The sequence below is a fragment of the Patagioenas fasciata genome, chromosome 30 (genome assembly GCF_037038585.1).
Source record: "Patagioenas fasciata isolate bPatFas1 chromosome 30, bPatFas1.hap1, whole genome shotgun sequence".
NCBI lineage: Eukaryota > Metazoa > Chordata > Aves > Columbiformes > Columbidae > Patagioenas > Patagioenas fasciata.
In genome coordinates, this window is record NC_092549.1 from 4,064,599 (window position 1) to 4,079,529 (window position 14,931).

At 53.5% G+C, this 14,931-nt stretch overlaps 2 protein-coding genes across 4 annotated transcripts in view; one reads left to right on the forward strand and one right to left on the reverse strand.

Moving 5' to 3' along the window:
- ASH1L (ASH1 like histone lysine methyltransferase) overlaps positions 1-9,125 on the reverse strand; it is a 41,122-nt gene extending 31,997 nt beyond the window's left edge. For 2 of the 3 annotated variants that reach the window (XM_071800281.1, XM_071800279.1), the window contains exon 1: positions 5,534-9,125. The gene's annotated coding sequence lies outside the window, so the exon portion shown is untranslated. Of the gene's footprint in view, positions 1-4,433; positions 4,607-5,533 lie in introns of those variants that run through there. The other variant, XM_071800280.1, reaches the window with a different exon arrangement.
- On the forward strand, positions 4,702-14,879 carry DAP3 (death associated protein 3). The gene is made up of 13 exons (XM_065857744.2): positions 4,702-4,800; positions 6,422-6,468; positions 9,121-9,243; positions 10,764-10,865; positions 11,409-11,517; positions 11,913-12,005; positions 12,115-12,245; positions 12,506-12,586; positions 12,809-12,967; positions 13,198-13,257; positions 13,584-13,673; positions 13,830-13,947; positions 14,767-14,879. The coding sequence occupies exons 2-13, from the start codon at positions 6,427-6,429 to the stop codon at positions 14,850-14,852; spliced, it is 1,194 nt and encodes a 397-aa protein (XP_065713816.1). The 5' UTR covers positions 4,702-4,800; positions 6,422-6,426; the 3' UTR covers positions 14,853-14,879.
- The last annotated feature ends 52 nt before the right edge of the window (positions 14,880-14,931 follow it).

Sequence of the window (14,931 nt, forward strand, 5' to 3'; positions counted from 1 at the left end):
GGGGCAGGTCAGCACATCTATGTCCCAAAGCCTCTTGGCCGGACAAGAACACAAAATGCACATCACTAGAAAGCGAGGGTTCGTTTGCTACAGAGATAACGACCTTGTTTTTGTGTTTTGGGCACTTTGCTAAAAGTGATTTCTAACTGCGGCTATGACTTTTCAACTAAGAACACCCTAAAAACTCAAACCCGGCGTTATTACCCATAAGACCAGAGGGAATGTGATAAAATCCTCGTTTTAGGATTAGAAATAATGGGTAGCGGAGTGTGACACAGGGGGCTAGAAAGGAAATCAGTGATGGTTCCGAGTTCAAGGTCCAATGCTCAGTCCATTAGGAAACGGCCTCAAGTTGCGCCAGGGGAGGTTGAGGTTGGAAATTTGGGGTAATTTCTGCCCAAAGGGCTGTGGGTGTTGGAACAGCTGCCCAGGTGGAGTCACCATCCCACAGTGCTGTATTTGGCTCCATATATGCTTAATAACAAGATTTTAAGGAGGTAATTTCACTTATACACTGACTTTAGAAACTGCAAGACCGAGACTAAGTGCACAACGAGAATTAAAGAATTGTGTTAACATCTTATTCTGTGGTTACACAGCATCGGGAACTATCCCAGAAGCAAAGTCATCAAACTGATGGCTCTCATCAACTCATAGCAGGTCACTTTGTTTGTCCATTAACTCCTCTCCACACAGACAACAAAAATGCTAATCCTGGACCTAATCATCGTTCTGCCTCGATCGCTGTAATCGTCTCTGACTCTCCAATTACCTCCCTCGAAATCACAGAACACGTACCTGCCGATCTGATTATTCTCAGAACCGGGACCTGATTAGATCTCGACTCTCTGAATCCCAAAAATGGATTTTTCTTCCCCACCTCATCAAGTTCAAGTTTCCTGTCACTGTCCTCAAGGTGGCCAGAACTGCACCTTGATTTTTCACTTGTTTCCGTTCCTTAGCGCTTGCTGCTTGCATGAATTTACCCTGAAAACTCCAACAATTTGGTACTTTCAAGACTTGAAAAGATCGCATTTACCTATGAGATATAAGGTACATATCTGTGTCTTTGTTTTCCACATTTATTCTGCTAATTTGTAAGTCTTGTTTAACAGACTATGGACTTACAAAGCAGCAGATTCGATGATACTGATCCCTGAAAGATTAAAAACCATCTAGATGTCCCTTACGCAGAAAAGCTGAGGGAGCTGGGGCTCTGGAGCTGGAGAAGAGGAGACTGAGGGGGGACTCATTGCTGGGGATCAAGATGGAAAGGGGCAGTGTCAGGAGGGTGGAGCCAGGCTCTGCTGGGTGACACCAGTGACAGGACAAGGGGCAATGGGTGCAAACTGGAACACAGGAGGTTCCGCTGGAAGATGAGAAGCAACTTGTTGGGGGTGAGGGTGTCAGAGCCCGGCCCAGGCTGCCCAGGGAGGTTGTGGAGTCTCCTTCTCTGCAGACATTCAAACCCCCTGGACCCCTTCCTGTGGAACCTCAGCTGAGTGTTCCTGCTCCGGGGGGGGTGCACTGGATGGGCTTCCCAGGTCCCCTCCACCCCTGACACTCTGGGATTCTGTGAAGAAGTCTGGAAATCCAAGACTGAATTTTGACTCGCCCAATAATGTTGTTGTTTCACCGTTGATATGAAATTGCTAAACGCCACATAGCAAAGCCCAGATTTGATGGGACCCAAGGTTCATTCAGCCTTAAGCTGTTAGTCCCGTTCGCCAATATTGACTGCCTAGGGAAAAGCATGAAAAAACCCAAAGTGTGCTGTGGTCCATTCTGGACCATCCTCCCAGCCTCTAAATCTGTGAATCACAACTTCCTGAGAGGTCCATCCCTACATCTAATGCCTTTCAATGGATTTTTCTATACAAAACCCTCTGATATTTATACCCATCTAGTAAACAAGAACGTAAAGCACACGGTCAACCCAGTACTTCGCCCTTAGCTCCTGACAAAACATGCATGCGATGCCTTTGGTTATGGCCCACGCGAGCCGTGCTCACAACAGGTAGCGCCAGGAGACAAAATGAGCAATAAACCCCGACTCCTCCGTCACAGAATCACCACGTTAGGTCCGCACATCAGAGTTGGTGTTGTTTTCTCCTGAGGTGACACACATGACCCACTGGAGCGGAAGAAACGTGTCCGCACCGGCAAAACTCAACCTCTTGCCAATGGCAGTGCAAATTAATTCTTTTTTCAAGTCAACAATCCATTTGACAATATCTATTTAAAAATAACTGAGATTCAGTAACTATATGTGCCATTTTTCTCGTGACAGCAGCATTATAATTGATATCGACAAGCCTATCTACCTCTTGCACCAAGGGCTTAAACTGTTCTTCGTATGCTCAAGGACAGTTGAAACTTCTGAAAACAACTGGAAACAAACTTCTTTTTGTAAATTATGACTCAAAATATTTTACTGTTCATTATCACTTAAGCATTAAGTGCTTTTTAGATGACTGTTGACTGCCTGTAGCAATCAAATGCAACCTAAGTCCAAAAAGCAGCAGAGATAATTTTGTCTTTAAAACCAAGCTGTACTTAGACCCCCTCAAAATAAGAAAAAATCTGTCTTGTAGGGTTTAGAAAAGCTACTGACGCTTTCATTTTTGAGTAAGAACGCTTCTTAAGAACTCAAATAGGCAGCCAGATGATGATTTTAGAGCCCATCTCTACCCATATGTTCAACCAGCTGCCAGAACTTCCCATTCGCGCAGAGGCAAAGCAGCAGCGATGGGCTCCAGCTCCTCAGAAATGACCACAGGAAAACACAACTCTTGAAGGATTCACCCCAAAAACTCCTCCAAACTCCCACGTTCTCACAAAACCTCTCATTGTCAGGTGCCATCTACACCAAGGTGAGGAAGGCGCTCAAAATAAGCACGGAAAGGACGCAAAAAGGTGCCACTGCGCTTGAAAATTCTAAGTATTTACGTTTAAATGTATGAAGATAAAGCCACAAATTTTTACCGCGTGCCCGTCCCTGCTCCCCAAAACTCTCCTACCAAGCCTGGAAAGCCAGTGTGAGGATCCACTATCTCAAATTCCCCTTAGTGGCTCCTGACAAGGCGCAACTCCCAGGAGAATGAATGTGTGTCCCGAGGCCATCCGATGGAAACCCACATTCCAAGTCGTTTCTAGTTCTCTGCTAAGTAATTAACAGGGTGAAGGAACCACAAACCCAGGGCGAGAAACAGAAGTTAGAAAGTCAGGAGACCGTTTAATAGAAAGAAAAGGACAGCACCGCATTTTGGCTTCTGAACTAAGAGATGGGCAAGGCTACGATGCATTAGGCTCAACCATCAAATAAGGACCACCCTCAAAATAAGACCTATCCCAAAAATAAGCCCCTAGCATGATTTTTCTGGATTTTTGAGGATACTCAAAATATAAGCCCTACTCCAAAAAGTAAGTCCTAGTTAGAGCTCATTAAAAAGCGTCCAGCCAGCTATACGTGTTAAAAAAGGCTTCTTTTGGAGCAAAAAATAATATAAGGCCCTATCTTATTTTCAGGGAAACAGGTTCCCAAAATACCCATCGTTAAAATGAGATTAGAAATCCAACAGAAGTAAAAATTCAGAAATAAGATTTTGGGGGAGGACCGCCAGCAGAGAAGTCCATAAGCCACTGATCTAAACCAGCCAATATCCCAAAAAGCACCAAAAAAAAGCCGCGAGAACCCCCCGCCCCGGCTCCATCAGCTCAGCAACCCCCATCAGGGACGCACCACCAGAAAAACGAAAACTTCGGGGGATGTGGCGACTCGCAGCACCGGGAAACGGCCTGAAAGGCGCCGCGGGCACCTGGCGGGGCCGGGACTCCCCGGGGTCGCTGCCAGGGCTGCCCCGCTCCCCCCCGCGGCGGCGGCCCAGCTGTCAGCGCATCTCCCGCCCCCCCGCGCCCCGGGGCGGCCCCAGCGCGGCTGTCAGGCCCTCGCCGCCACCCCCGCAGGGCACAGGCCGCGGTTGTCCCGTCACACGCTCCTGTCACCGGGACCCCAGTTCCCTCCCCGCCCCGCAAGGCCGGGGATCCCCCGCTCCCCCAGCCCGGGCGCGCTCCCGCCTGTCAGGGATCCCCCCGCCCCCTCCCGGCGCGCGCCCGCCTGTCAGGGATCCCCCGCCTCGCCTCACGCAACCGCCCCGCGCAACCACCGGGACCCCCCCCGCCCCTCCACACACACACACACACACACACACACGCCCCGGGGATCCGGTAAACCCCGCCGCCGGGCGGGGCGGGAAGGCGCGGAGGCCCGCGGTGCCGTGGGGATGCGGGGCAGCGCGCGCCTGAGGCGCCGGTGCGGGGCGGGGCGGCCCCCGCGGCGGCTCCCCGGCCGGGCTCCCCTCCCCCCGGGCTCCGGGCCTGAGGCGGTCCCCAGTCCCCGCCCGCTCGCTCTCGCTCGCCCGCCCGCTCCTTACCGTGTCAGCGACAACACGGCCGGGGCCGAGGACGGGCTCCTCCGCGCCGCATCTTCCCGGCCGCCCGCGCGGACGGGGCCAGGGCGGGACCCGGAGCGACCGGCCGCCGCTTCGGCCCTGTGCTCCGAGCCGAGGCAGCGAAACCAAAATGGCGGCGGCTCCTGCTCCACCGCGAGCGAGCGCCCGGCGCCCCGCCCGCCCCGCGCCCGGCCACGCCCCCCGCCCGGCCACACCCCCCCGGGATAGCCCCGCCCCCCGGCGGGGAAGGTGCCGTTAGCCCGGCGGTGGGCGGGGCCGGCGGCAGCGCGTGGCCTCCTGCGCGACCCGTAGCGGCCGCGCGTCATCGGCGGATCCGGTGAGCGCGGCGGTGAGTGCGGGAACGGGGAACGCGGGGATCCGGCCTGGGGGGCCCTCGGGCCACCCACCTGAGGGAATCGCGGGGCTCCGGCCTGAGGGGATCCCGGGGCTCCGGCCTGAGGGGCTCGCCCGGCCCGGCCGTCCGCTCGGGGCGGTTCTGCGGCCGCAGGGCCCCGTGTCCCAGGCGCAGCCGTTCGCTCGCTCATGTGGCGGTCGGGCCCGCACGGAGCGGCAACTCCGGGGCCGGTAACCGGGGCGGGAAAAGCCTTTTAGTTCAGGTGTTACCACCAGAACCTCAGCTTTCCCGGTTCTTTTATTTGTTGTTCTGGAGGCCACCATGTCCAGCGCAGGTTGGACCGTGTGCCTTGTGGCTCTTTGGTACCTCAGGGCTGTGTGTGTTTCTACAGCTGCCTCAAAGGAGGGTGGATCGGGGGGGTCGGGCTCTGCTCCCCAGGAACAAGCGCCAGGAGCAGGGGAAACGGCCTCAAGTTGCACCAGGGGAGGTTGAGGTTGTTAATTTGGGGTGATTTCTCCCCAAAGGGCTGTGGGTGTTGGAACAGCTGCCCAGGGCAGTGCTGGAGTCACCTCCCTGGAGGGGTTGGATACACAGAGATGGGGTTCTCAGGGACATGGGGATAACGCTTGGACTCGATCTTAAAGCTCTTTTCCAACCAAAATGATTCTACATCTAGAAAAACACAATAACGGAGAATGGTGGAGAGCGCAGGGTGGGGAACAGGTACCTGAAACAGCATCGGTCCCCCGGTGACTGTAACACTCCGGGCGGCTCAGAGTGGGTCCCGTCTTCTGTGTTTCCGATTCCTGAAGCCGGTAGTAAATATATTGACAGCAAGCAACCAGAAATTTGGTTTTAATTTAATCTGGAGAGGTGATAGGTTAGGATTAATCAATAATATCTGCAAATGTAACTTTCAGGGTTCTCTGTGTTGCTTTTACTTATATTCCAATCTAGAAATCCTTTCCTAAAGGCTACAAGCAGACCAGTATTTTGTCTGTAATGGAACGGTTTGCTAAGTTGGGCGGTTCTTTAACGTGATCCAGGTATGGATCAGCGAAGCGGCCACGGTTTTAATGTGGTAAAGCTCCTCTCCCACACAGATAAAGCCCAGGGAAGAGCCCTTACAGCTTGCATTAGTCACACGGGAATTCTGTCTGAATGGTGGGGGTGCCCAAAATAAACGACTAAAGCAGCCTCCGCAGGCCGATCCCTTCACACAGAAACACCTTCAGGCTCTGCCTTACTGCAGCTTCTTCAAAACTATCGCCGTGTAGCCCTTGTTCTTAACATCTCGTCAAAATAGACGCCCTTCCGCAATTAGAGAACTTGTCCTCACTAGATGAGTGAAATATCTTTACTCATAAAATAAGGGTTTTTCTGTCAATGTCCCTCTGAAAAAAAAACCAACATAATTAATGGGATATTTATCAGGTAAATGATGCTGTTTGCCAGTAGTCAAGTGGGTTTCTGCAGAGCATTTGCCAGCTTGTCTGAATTATTTGTGTGCCTGGACTTCAAGCTGTTTGGGGAGGAACGACTCTCTCCTGGCATCAGATACATGGAACAATATAAAAGCCACCCACAATAAAAAAATCCACTTCTGTCTCTGCAGAAAACATGCTGAGGAGTCTCAGAGGACTGCTGTGCCATCCCCTGAAGGTAAGTCCTGCAACAGCGCGGGGCTGCTTCCAGCGCTTCAGCTGTGCTGGGGCCTGGAGTGACAATTACCATGGTAAAAAGTGACGTTCTGCTTAGGTTAGTCCTCTAAAAACGTGGTGTCCCCTGGATAGTTGCCTTAAATAAGACATTTGTTAAAAGACTGACGGTGTTGGTGTTGCTGGCGGGAAGATCGTTTTGCCCGAGCTGGTTTAGTGCTCCGGGCGGGTTTAGCAGCGCTCGCTCCGCCACAACACCACTATCTTATCAGCAAAGCTTCCTTAGATTGCAAACAGCATCACGAATTAACGTTGCGTATCTGGAACGAGTTCCTAGCGGTACAGAACTCCAGTTGGTTGGTTTGCTGCTGCCTTTTGAAGCACACAGCGAGCCGCAGCCTTTAAAGAGGACGGCTGGATACCCGCTTGTTTCTGGTTGCGGAGTGCTGGCTTGACCGTGGCAGCCTCTATGAAATAAACAGCCTTCTTCCTAGGGACGAGCGCGGGATCGTGTAGGAACAGCTCCACCTTACGGCACACGGCTTTGGGATTTAATCTCCACACACCACGTGATAGTTCGCTGCCATTTCAGGGATCCGGCTTAGACTCCTCTGTCCTCCTGCAGATGGAAATTTACCATACAATCCACGCTACTGCCTTAAAACACCTGAAAACCTTACGTACACACCAGGATTTACTATGCAGAGCTCCACATTGAGCCAGAAAGGTCTGTGTATGTGTTGCTGGCATTCTGCGTGGAGCCAAGGGGATCAGTGATAAATCTGCTTTTCAGGAGAAGGGACCACGTGGCACGGTGCTACTATAAAATCAGAATATAAAACACGTCAGTAGCGATATTCCAGGTCACTTAAAGGTGGTTTTGTAGCCTGTTAAACACACCGATGTGCTCGTGCGTGGATTTTGTAAATGGACACACGGTAATTCATAAAACGCGAGTCTGTACCTCTCAAATCCGTGATAGCTCAGCTCAATTTTGTAGCACTCAAAGACTGAGGAAGGATTTTGTGGCTTCAGACACTTAGAAGCTGCTTCTGCTGTCCACAAGGAAGCTCCGAAGCACAAGTCGTTCAGTTCGAGTCTTGAGCTGAGTCGAGACGCACAGAAAACCTGAACGTTGGCAGAACAAGCAGCCCATCCTTGCTTCATCTTCACTGCTACGCAGGTCAGGGACGAGGATTTGTACGTTCACGTGAGATTTGAGGAGGAGGGAATGCAGGATGTTCAAAGAAAACGATCCCAGGCTGGAACTGACCCAGAGCTGACATCTTCTAAGTGAATTTCTCGGTGACGATAGCTGCTTGCTCTGGTTACTCATGTATTCAATTAGCATCTTAGCGCCTCGCTCTAGGCTGTAAATTAAGTCACTTCTGTGGGCTTCAAACTAAATAGAGCCAAATTGATCATTTGGGCTCGAGGAGGAAAGGAACAAGAGGTGTTGAAATGGGACAGAAGTGAATTTGAAGCGTTTTCTGCCCTTCCACCGCAGCAGATCGTTGCGTAGGTATCTAGTGTTGAGCACAAGCTGGTTGAATTCCTTCCCGAAGAGAAGAAGGGTGCTGGGCCGCTGGCTCAGGACCGCAGCGTGTGTTTTGGGAGGGACGTGGGGTGATCCCACGCGGCCCTTCCTTGGGGGCACTCGTGGCTTCGCAGTGCCCCGAGGCGCCTGGGCTGGCAGCAGAACCGCCTCGGAGAACCCGGGCAGCTGCTCCTGGCTCTAAACTTGGCTTTACGGCCACCCTCGTCTCGCACACACACAAAATAGGAAACTACTCGCTGTGTTTACAGCGCAGCCTGCAACTGCTCCAGCCATTAATCACACCACAGGATCGGGGACTCCTTTCGGTTGGAAAAGGCTTTTGAAGATCATTAAAGGCTGACAGAAGATAGGAAAGGTGGCTTTCATTTCTTCTTGCTCTGATCACCGCCTCTTTTGGACCATATGCTTCTTTTATTTCTTGACCAACGCTCATATTTTCTTTCACCGTAACTTAATAAAATGCTTGTCTTCTACTCTCTTTCTCGCCTATTTTGGGCGGGTTTTACAGGCAGAATTAATCAGCTTAGCGGCTGTTTCAGTTTGTGCTCTAATGGAAGAGTCTGTATGCAGGGACACAGGGAAGAAAACCAGCACAGGGGCTGCAATTATAAATATCAATCAGTGGGCAGCACTGCGCTAATCCCGCAATAATTGAGGCGATTACAGATTACGAGACAGTTTGAGCTTTCAAGGTAGCAGCCACGGTTCGTCAGTGCAGGCAGGAACACTGTGGGAAGCTGACGGGGCTGGGTTAACGCTTGGACTCATCATCGTAAGGGTCTTCTCCAACCAAAATGGTTCAATGATTCTAATGGGAGCTCCCAGCAATGAGATTTTAATGGCTGTACTTGTGTTGTTCAGGTATCTCGAGGGAAATCACTTCCAGGTGCAGGCTTGGCTCTCTAGATGGTGGCAGATGATAACCTTAAGTGAACGGGAATGGTTTAAAAGCAGCCACCTTCAGGATTCTGTACCGCACGCTGCCTTGTCCTGACCGCGATTGCACGCAGCGAGCGTGCAAAGCAAACCCCTGCCTGTTTCACTGGACATCTTGGGCTGCTGAGCGGTTTCTTGTCTGTTTGCCCTTTCTCCCCGCAGCTGGACCGCGGGTTCGCCCTGCGCACGGCAGCCAAGGACTGCGCGAGCCCCCTCGTCACCCAGGATGTCCACGCGGTGGCCGAAAGACCCAGAGCAGTTTTCTACACCAACGAGAACGACCCGGTAAGTTCCTGCTGCCATCGTTAGACAGCGAGTGGTTAAATTCCATTCAAACGGGCATCTAAACCACGGAAAACAGGGCAGGGCACCTGCACAAGCCAGTCCTGAAAGCTCCTGAGAACGAGTATTGTCATCAGACACCGTTCGTTCCAACTCCAGGGTTATTCTTCCCTGATTAACCTCCCCAAATTGGCTACGAACGGGGATAAAACCACCCCGGATGACCTCAGCGCAGCACAGCTCTCTAGTATCGCAATTCCAGCCTCACACGCTCCGTCTCAAGCACAAAATTAAGCGGAATAAATGAAGGGAATAAACCTTTGAGGTGCTTTTCTGCTGCCTGTGTAATTGGAGCCTTCCAGCGCCGATTCCTCCGGGGTCTCCATGGAGACGGCGGCGCGCGGATGATCCTCACGTGACGCTGGAGTCTATGGACGGCACAGAAGGGTCCAGATGGCGAGGATTGTCCCCGCTGTCCCGGTGATGTTGCCAGGCAACCGGCTCCGGCATCCTGACTTCACGTGCCTGATGTTCGGCGACAACCACCGTCCCTTTACCAGATCAGCGTTGCTCGGGCTCGCTGTGCCGCGGCAAACCAGGAGCTCCGACTGCGCCCCGACTCCCGCGCCGTAAAGTCCCATTAAAAATGGATTAAGAAGGCCACACAAAACCTCAGTTTTTGATAAGACTTCGCTTTTCTGTACCTTCCCATCAGCAAAACTCGGAAGTGACTCCGCACGGCGATAAAGGCACTGACCCGCTTTACAGATGGAGGAGCTGCGGAGCGGAGGAATTTGCCCAGGGTGATGAAACTGAGAATAAAAACAGTCACCGAGTATTGCTCTGCCACTGAGTCCTTGGATAACGCTGCCATGCAGAAACACAAGTGCTGTTCGTCTGCCCAACATGGGCAGGAAAACTCCTGCAAGTCCAGCTGTGCGTGGAAAAAGACTGAAATCTTAATAATTCTCCTCTTTATTCTATCTCCAGGTAACGTCCCCTTAGAGCAGAGGAGCTCTTGGCTGGCTAGGGTTGAACTTTCTTCCTGTTGCTGAGATTTACTGACCAGCAAACACTGGATTGGCCATTCAGGCAGCTTAGAGAGCAGTTTGCTTGAGTTACCAAACTGGGCCTTGGTAAATTAAGCCCTGGGTCTCCAGCAAAGCTAACAGGGAATACAAGGCAAGTCTGGATCAGCCCCCAGAAAATCAGGAAACATAGTTTTGTTGCAGACTTAAAGGACGTAGATTTGAATCTAGCAGATAACTCAAAAAGGGATCACGTTACTGATAAAATATCGTGGTGAGCAGAAGTCCAGGTGGGCTAATAAAAGACTGGAATAAACTCCTGAAGCCACCAGTGCCCCCAGAACACAACGTGTGGAGTTCCTGTGACTCCTGTTGCGCAGACGCTCGCTTTGCTTGAGCCTTCCCCTCCCCGTTCCGTTCTCACGGCTGTTGTGGATCTAGAGGAACGGAACCACCGCCCCTCCCCGCGCGTTACCGCTGGGCTCTCCTCCCCAGGCCAAGCACGCGGAGCAGCACGAGGGTCGTCTCTACCGCATCCCGCCCGACGAGCTGAAAACCGTGTTTCCGCACGGGCTCCCCCGTCGCTTCCAGCAGCAGGTACTTCAATTCAGAGCACGTTTCTAGGGGCTGGACAGGTATGGGGGAAAAAACCAGACCCATCGCATAACTGATGCTTTATTAGAATAAAAGAGAGCGCTGTGCTGCAAGAATGCAGTTATTCCTGTTATTTGCTACATTAAAAGAGACGAGTCAACCGAACCAGAATAGTGCCAGAGGGGCGTGAGATCCCGCCTTAAGCAACACTCTGTCCAATATTTTTCACCTCTAAGTTCTGAATGGCACAAATACTTTTCCACAGTTGTGTTTCTGCATGAAACGAGCTGTCTCATGAAATAAGTTTATATTGGCAATGAAAAATAGCTGTTGCGAGACAGACCACGCTGTGAGCGGGTCAGGCTTTGTGGGCAGCTCACCCAGGCTGCCTGCTGGGGTGTAGGAACAGATAGTTAATAACTCCAGGGGGGTGATTTGTAATGAACTGACAGGCCGCTCGGCCTCCCCTCGATCTACGGGAAGGTGACGGAATGGCCACGTGTGCCAGCTCCCCGCTGCTTCTCCACCTTCTCCTCCCCTCCTCAGGTCAAGACCTTCAACGAGGCCTGCGTGATGGTGCGGAAACCCGCTCTGGAGCTTTTCACTTACCTGAGAAACACCAACTTCGCACACCCGGCCGTCAGATACGTGATCTGTATCTTTTTACCGCGGTAGAACGCAGTTTAACTGCAAGCGGGTGGGTTCAGGCGGACGAGGGCGATGGTTTGATGCTGTGCTGCCTGCTGTGGAGGTGGCTCTGTTGCCAGCAAAGCTTGTCTGAGAAGTTCACGAACCTCAGATACTTTCATTTTAAGCCAGATTTGGGTTATCTGGGGCTTTCACAACTAAGGAAACGGGAAACATCAGCTCTGGTGTAGTGGGGTGGGAGGATACGAAGAGAAGAAACTCCTTAGGGTTTGCCGCAGGATGGAATTCCACCCCTGCCTTTTCACCCTTCCAACGTCCTTTATGCCTTTTGTGGAAGAATTAACGGTTGAGTAGGATCTGAAGTGGTTTTCTGGAGCCTTTCCTTGACCGTCCACGCTGGAGACGGCGAACGGGGAACGGGGAAAACCATGACGCTGTGTCACCTGGTCCACTACTGCGCCAGGCAGGGCTGGCTGGTGCTGCACGTCCCGGACGGTGAGAGCGCCCGACCCTGCGTCCTGCAGCAAACGCACCCGCTGCTCCTTCGAGGAAAGGCATGGGGTAAAGTCACAGCAAAACACAGCACGTTTTCCTTTGCTTCCAGCTCATCTCTGGGTGAAAAACTGCAGGGAGCTTTTGCAATCTTCCTACAAGAAGGAGCGGCTGGATCAGCCTTTGCAAGCGTCGTCCTGGCTCAAGAACTTCAAAACCTCCAATGAGCGCTTCCTAAAAGAGGTTTGTAGCTAAAAAACACCCGCAGGATCACCTCCCGGGGACCGTGTGTGCTGGTGCTTCCTGACACTGGAGACTGGCTCATTTTTGAGAAATACTTTGTGTATTAGCGCACACCCTCCTATTGCATAGGACCCACAAACCCCACCCCTCGCTGGAATTCCATCTTTCTAGCGAAAGAAAGAGTTTCAGCCCCTCCTGCGGGGCGGCTGTTGCTCCTTCCCTCCCGGTTTAATCGTTTAATCGCACTTCTCTGCCTGCAGATAAAAACACAAAAGCAATACATGTGGGGCAGGCGAGAAAGCACGGAGGCGGGCAGGCCGCTGGCTGAGGTGGTGGAGCAGGTGAGGAACAGCAGGCGCTCCCGCTTTCTCACCTTTTATTCCAATTTCCCGTCGCGTACGCAGAACAAATCGCTCCTAAACACCTTACAAACACCAGATTGTTCCTTTGCGAGGCACAACAAACCGTTTGATCCTCCTCCCGCTTCACAAGGGCGGGCAGCGCCCGAAGCTCCCGGCGCTAAGACGGAAACCAACGTGCGCTCTGTGCCGTTTCCCCCGAAGGGCCTGGCGCGGGTGAGGAACGCCAGCGACGCCGTCGCCGTGGTGCTCAAGGAACTCAAGCAGCAGAGCCGCCTGGGCTCCTTCCGGCTGCTGGTGGCCGTGGACGGCGTCAACGCGCTCTGGGGAAGGACCACGTTGAAGAAGGAAGACAAAAGCCCGGTAAGACGCCATCTCTGCCGATCTCACCGCGTTCCATTCATCGTTGTGCGTTCATATCTTGTTGCAGCAAGGAAAGGGCTGGGTGTTTCAGTCCCTAAGGCTGAACACGAAGTAAAGCAAGGAAAAAAATGCACAAAAAGATGCAAATTATACTCCCAGTCTGATTTAAAGCAGGGGAATTCACGTCTCAGCTAAAAACTGGTAAAAATAAGTGATGCAATTTTCCCCAGGTTGCTCCAGAGGAGCTGACGCTTGTGTACAACCTACGGAAGATGCTGATGAACGACTGGGTGAGTTCAGTCTGTACTTTGGGCTCGTTATTCTCAGCAATTAAAGCTCCGTGTCGATAAACGTAAAGCTCCAAATCATCCGCGCAGCACAGGAGGTGAGCACAGGTGACTTGAGGGTTAACATCACCCAGAGAGAGTAAGAACGGGTCAAATACATAACATTAATCACTGCACCAAACCCGGTTTAGAACTCGTGTGTATAGGATTTTGGAATTGAAGTAATTATAAGATCAAAGAATAAAACCCCTGCCTGTTGAGAACCAAGCCATATTTATTTCCCAAGCGCCGTTTGCGGCGCAGGGCGTTTCTAACCCCGTTTCCTTCAGAGCGGAGGTGCGGCGGTGACCACCCTCAGCCAGACCGGCGCTCTCTTCAAGCCCAGTTCCGCCTATTTGCCCCAGGAGCTGCTGGGCAAGGTGAGTCTTGGCTTCTTTTCTTCCCTTTTCCCCCTTCACACTGGGAAACAAACACAAATACTGGTTTAGGAGTTGCGTTTGGCTCCGGGTGGTGCTCTTCTCTCCTTGGGATCGTGTAGATCTTCGTTCGATCCTCACCCGTGCTTTTCCGTGCAGGAGGGTTTCGATGCGCTGGATCCCTTCGTCCCCATCCCCGTCCCCAACTACAGCCCGCGGGAGTTCGAGAGCTGTTACCAGTACTACCTGCAGCGCAAGTGGCTGCAGCACGAGAAAGGTCTGTAGCTGCTGGGGGACCCCGCGCAGGGACCTCACACAGCCTGGGGACTCCTCATGGGGACCCTGTACAGCACAGGGGACCCCACACAGCCCATGGGACCAGCTGTCCTGCCCTGGGGACCCCACACAGCCTGGGAACCCCTCATGGGGACCCTGCACAGCCTGAGGGACCGGCTGTTCTGCCCTGGGGACCCTGCACAGCCTGGGGACTCCTTATGGGGACCCTGCACAGCTTGGGGGACCCTTCACAGCCCATGGGACCCCACACAGCCCAGGGGACCAGCTGTCCTGCCCTGGGGACCCCTCATGGGGACCCTGCACAGCCCAAGGGACTGGCTGTTCTGCCCTGGGGACCCCTCATGGGGATCCTGCACAGCCTGGGGGACCCTTCACAGCCCAGGGGTCCTCTCATGGGGACCCTGCACAGCACAGGGGACCCCGCACGACCCAGGAGACCCCTCATGGGGACCCCACACAGCCCAGGGGACCAGCCATCCTGCCCTGGGGACCCCACACAGCCTGGGAACCCCACACAGCCTGGGAACCCCTCACGGGGATCCACACAGCCCAGGGATCCTATCATGGGGACCCTGCACAGCACAGGGGACCCTGCACAGCCCAGGAGACCCCTCATGGGGACCCCACACAGCCCAGGGGACCAGCCATCCTGCCCCAGGGACCCTGCACAGCCTGGGGACCCTTCTTGGGGACCCTGCACAGCCTGGGGACCCCGCACGGGGACTCCTCAGAACTCAGGGGGTCCCGGGCGTGGGCTCCGCGGGTGCCCCGCGCCCCCAACGCACCTTGTGTCCCGCAGCGCACACGGAGGCCGGCAAGGAGGAGCTGCGGTTCCTGAGCGGCTCCAACCCGCGGCAGCTGGACCGGCTGGCGGGGCCTCTCTAGCGCAATAAAGGCGGCGGCAGCAGCGGCTCCGGTGTCCGTGTCCGTTTTGAGGCGCCGGGGGGCGGGGCTCCGCGGTGAC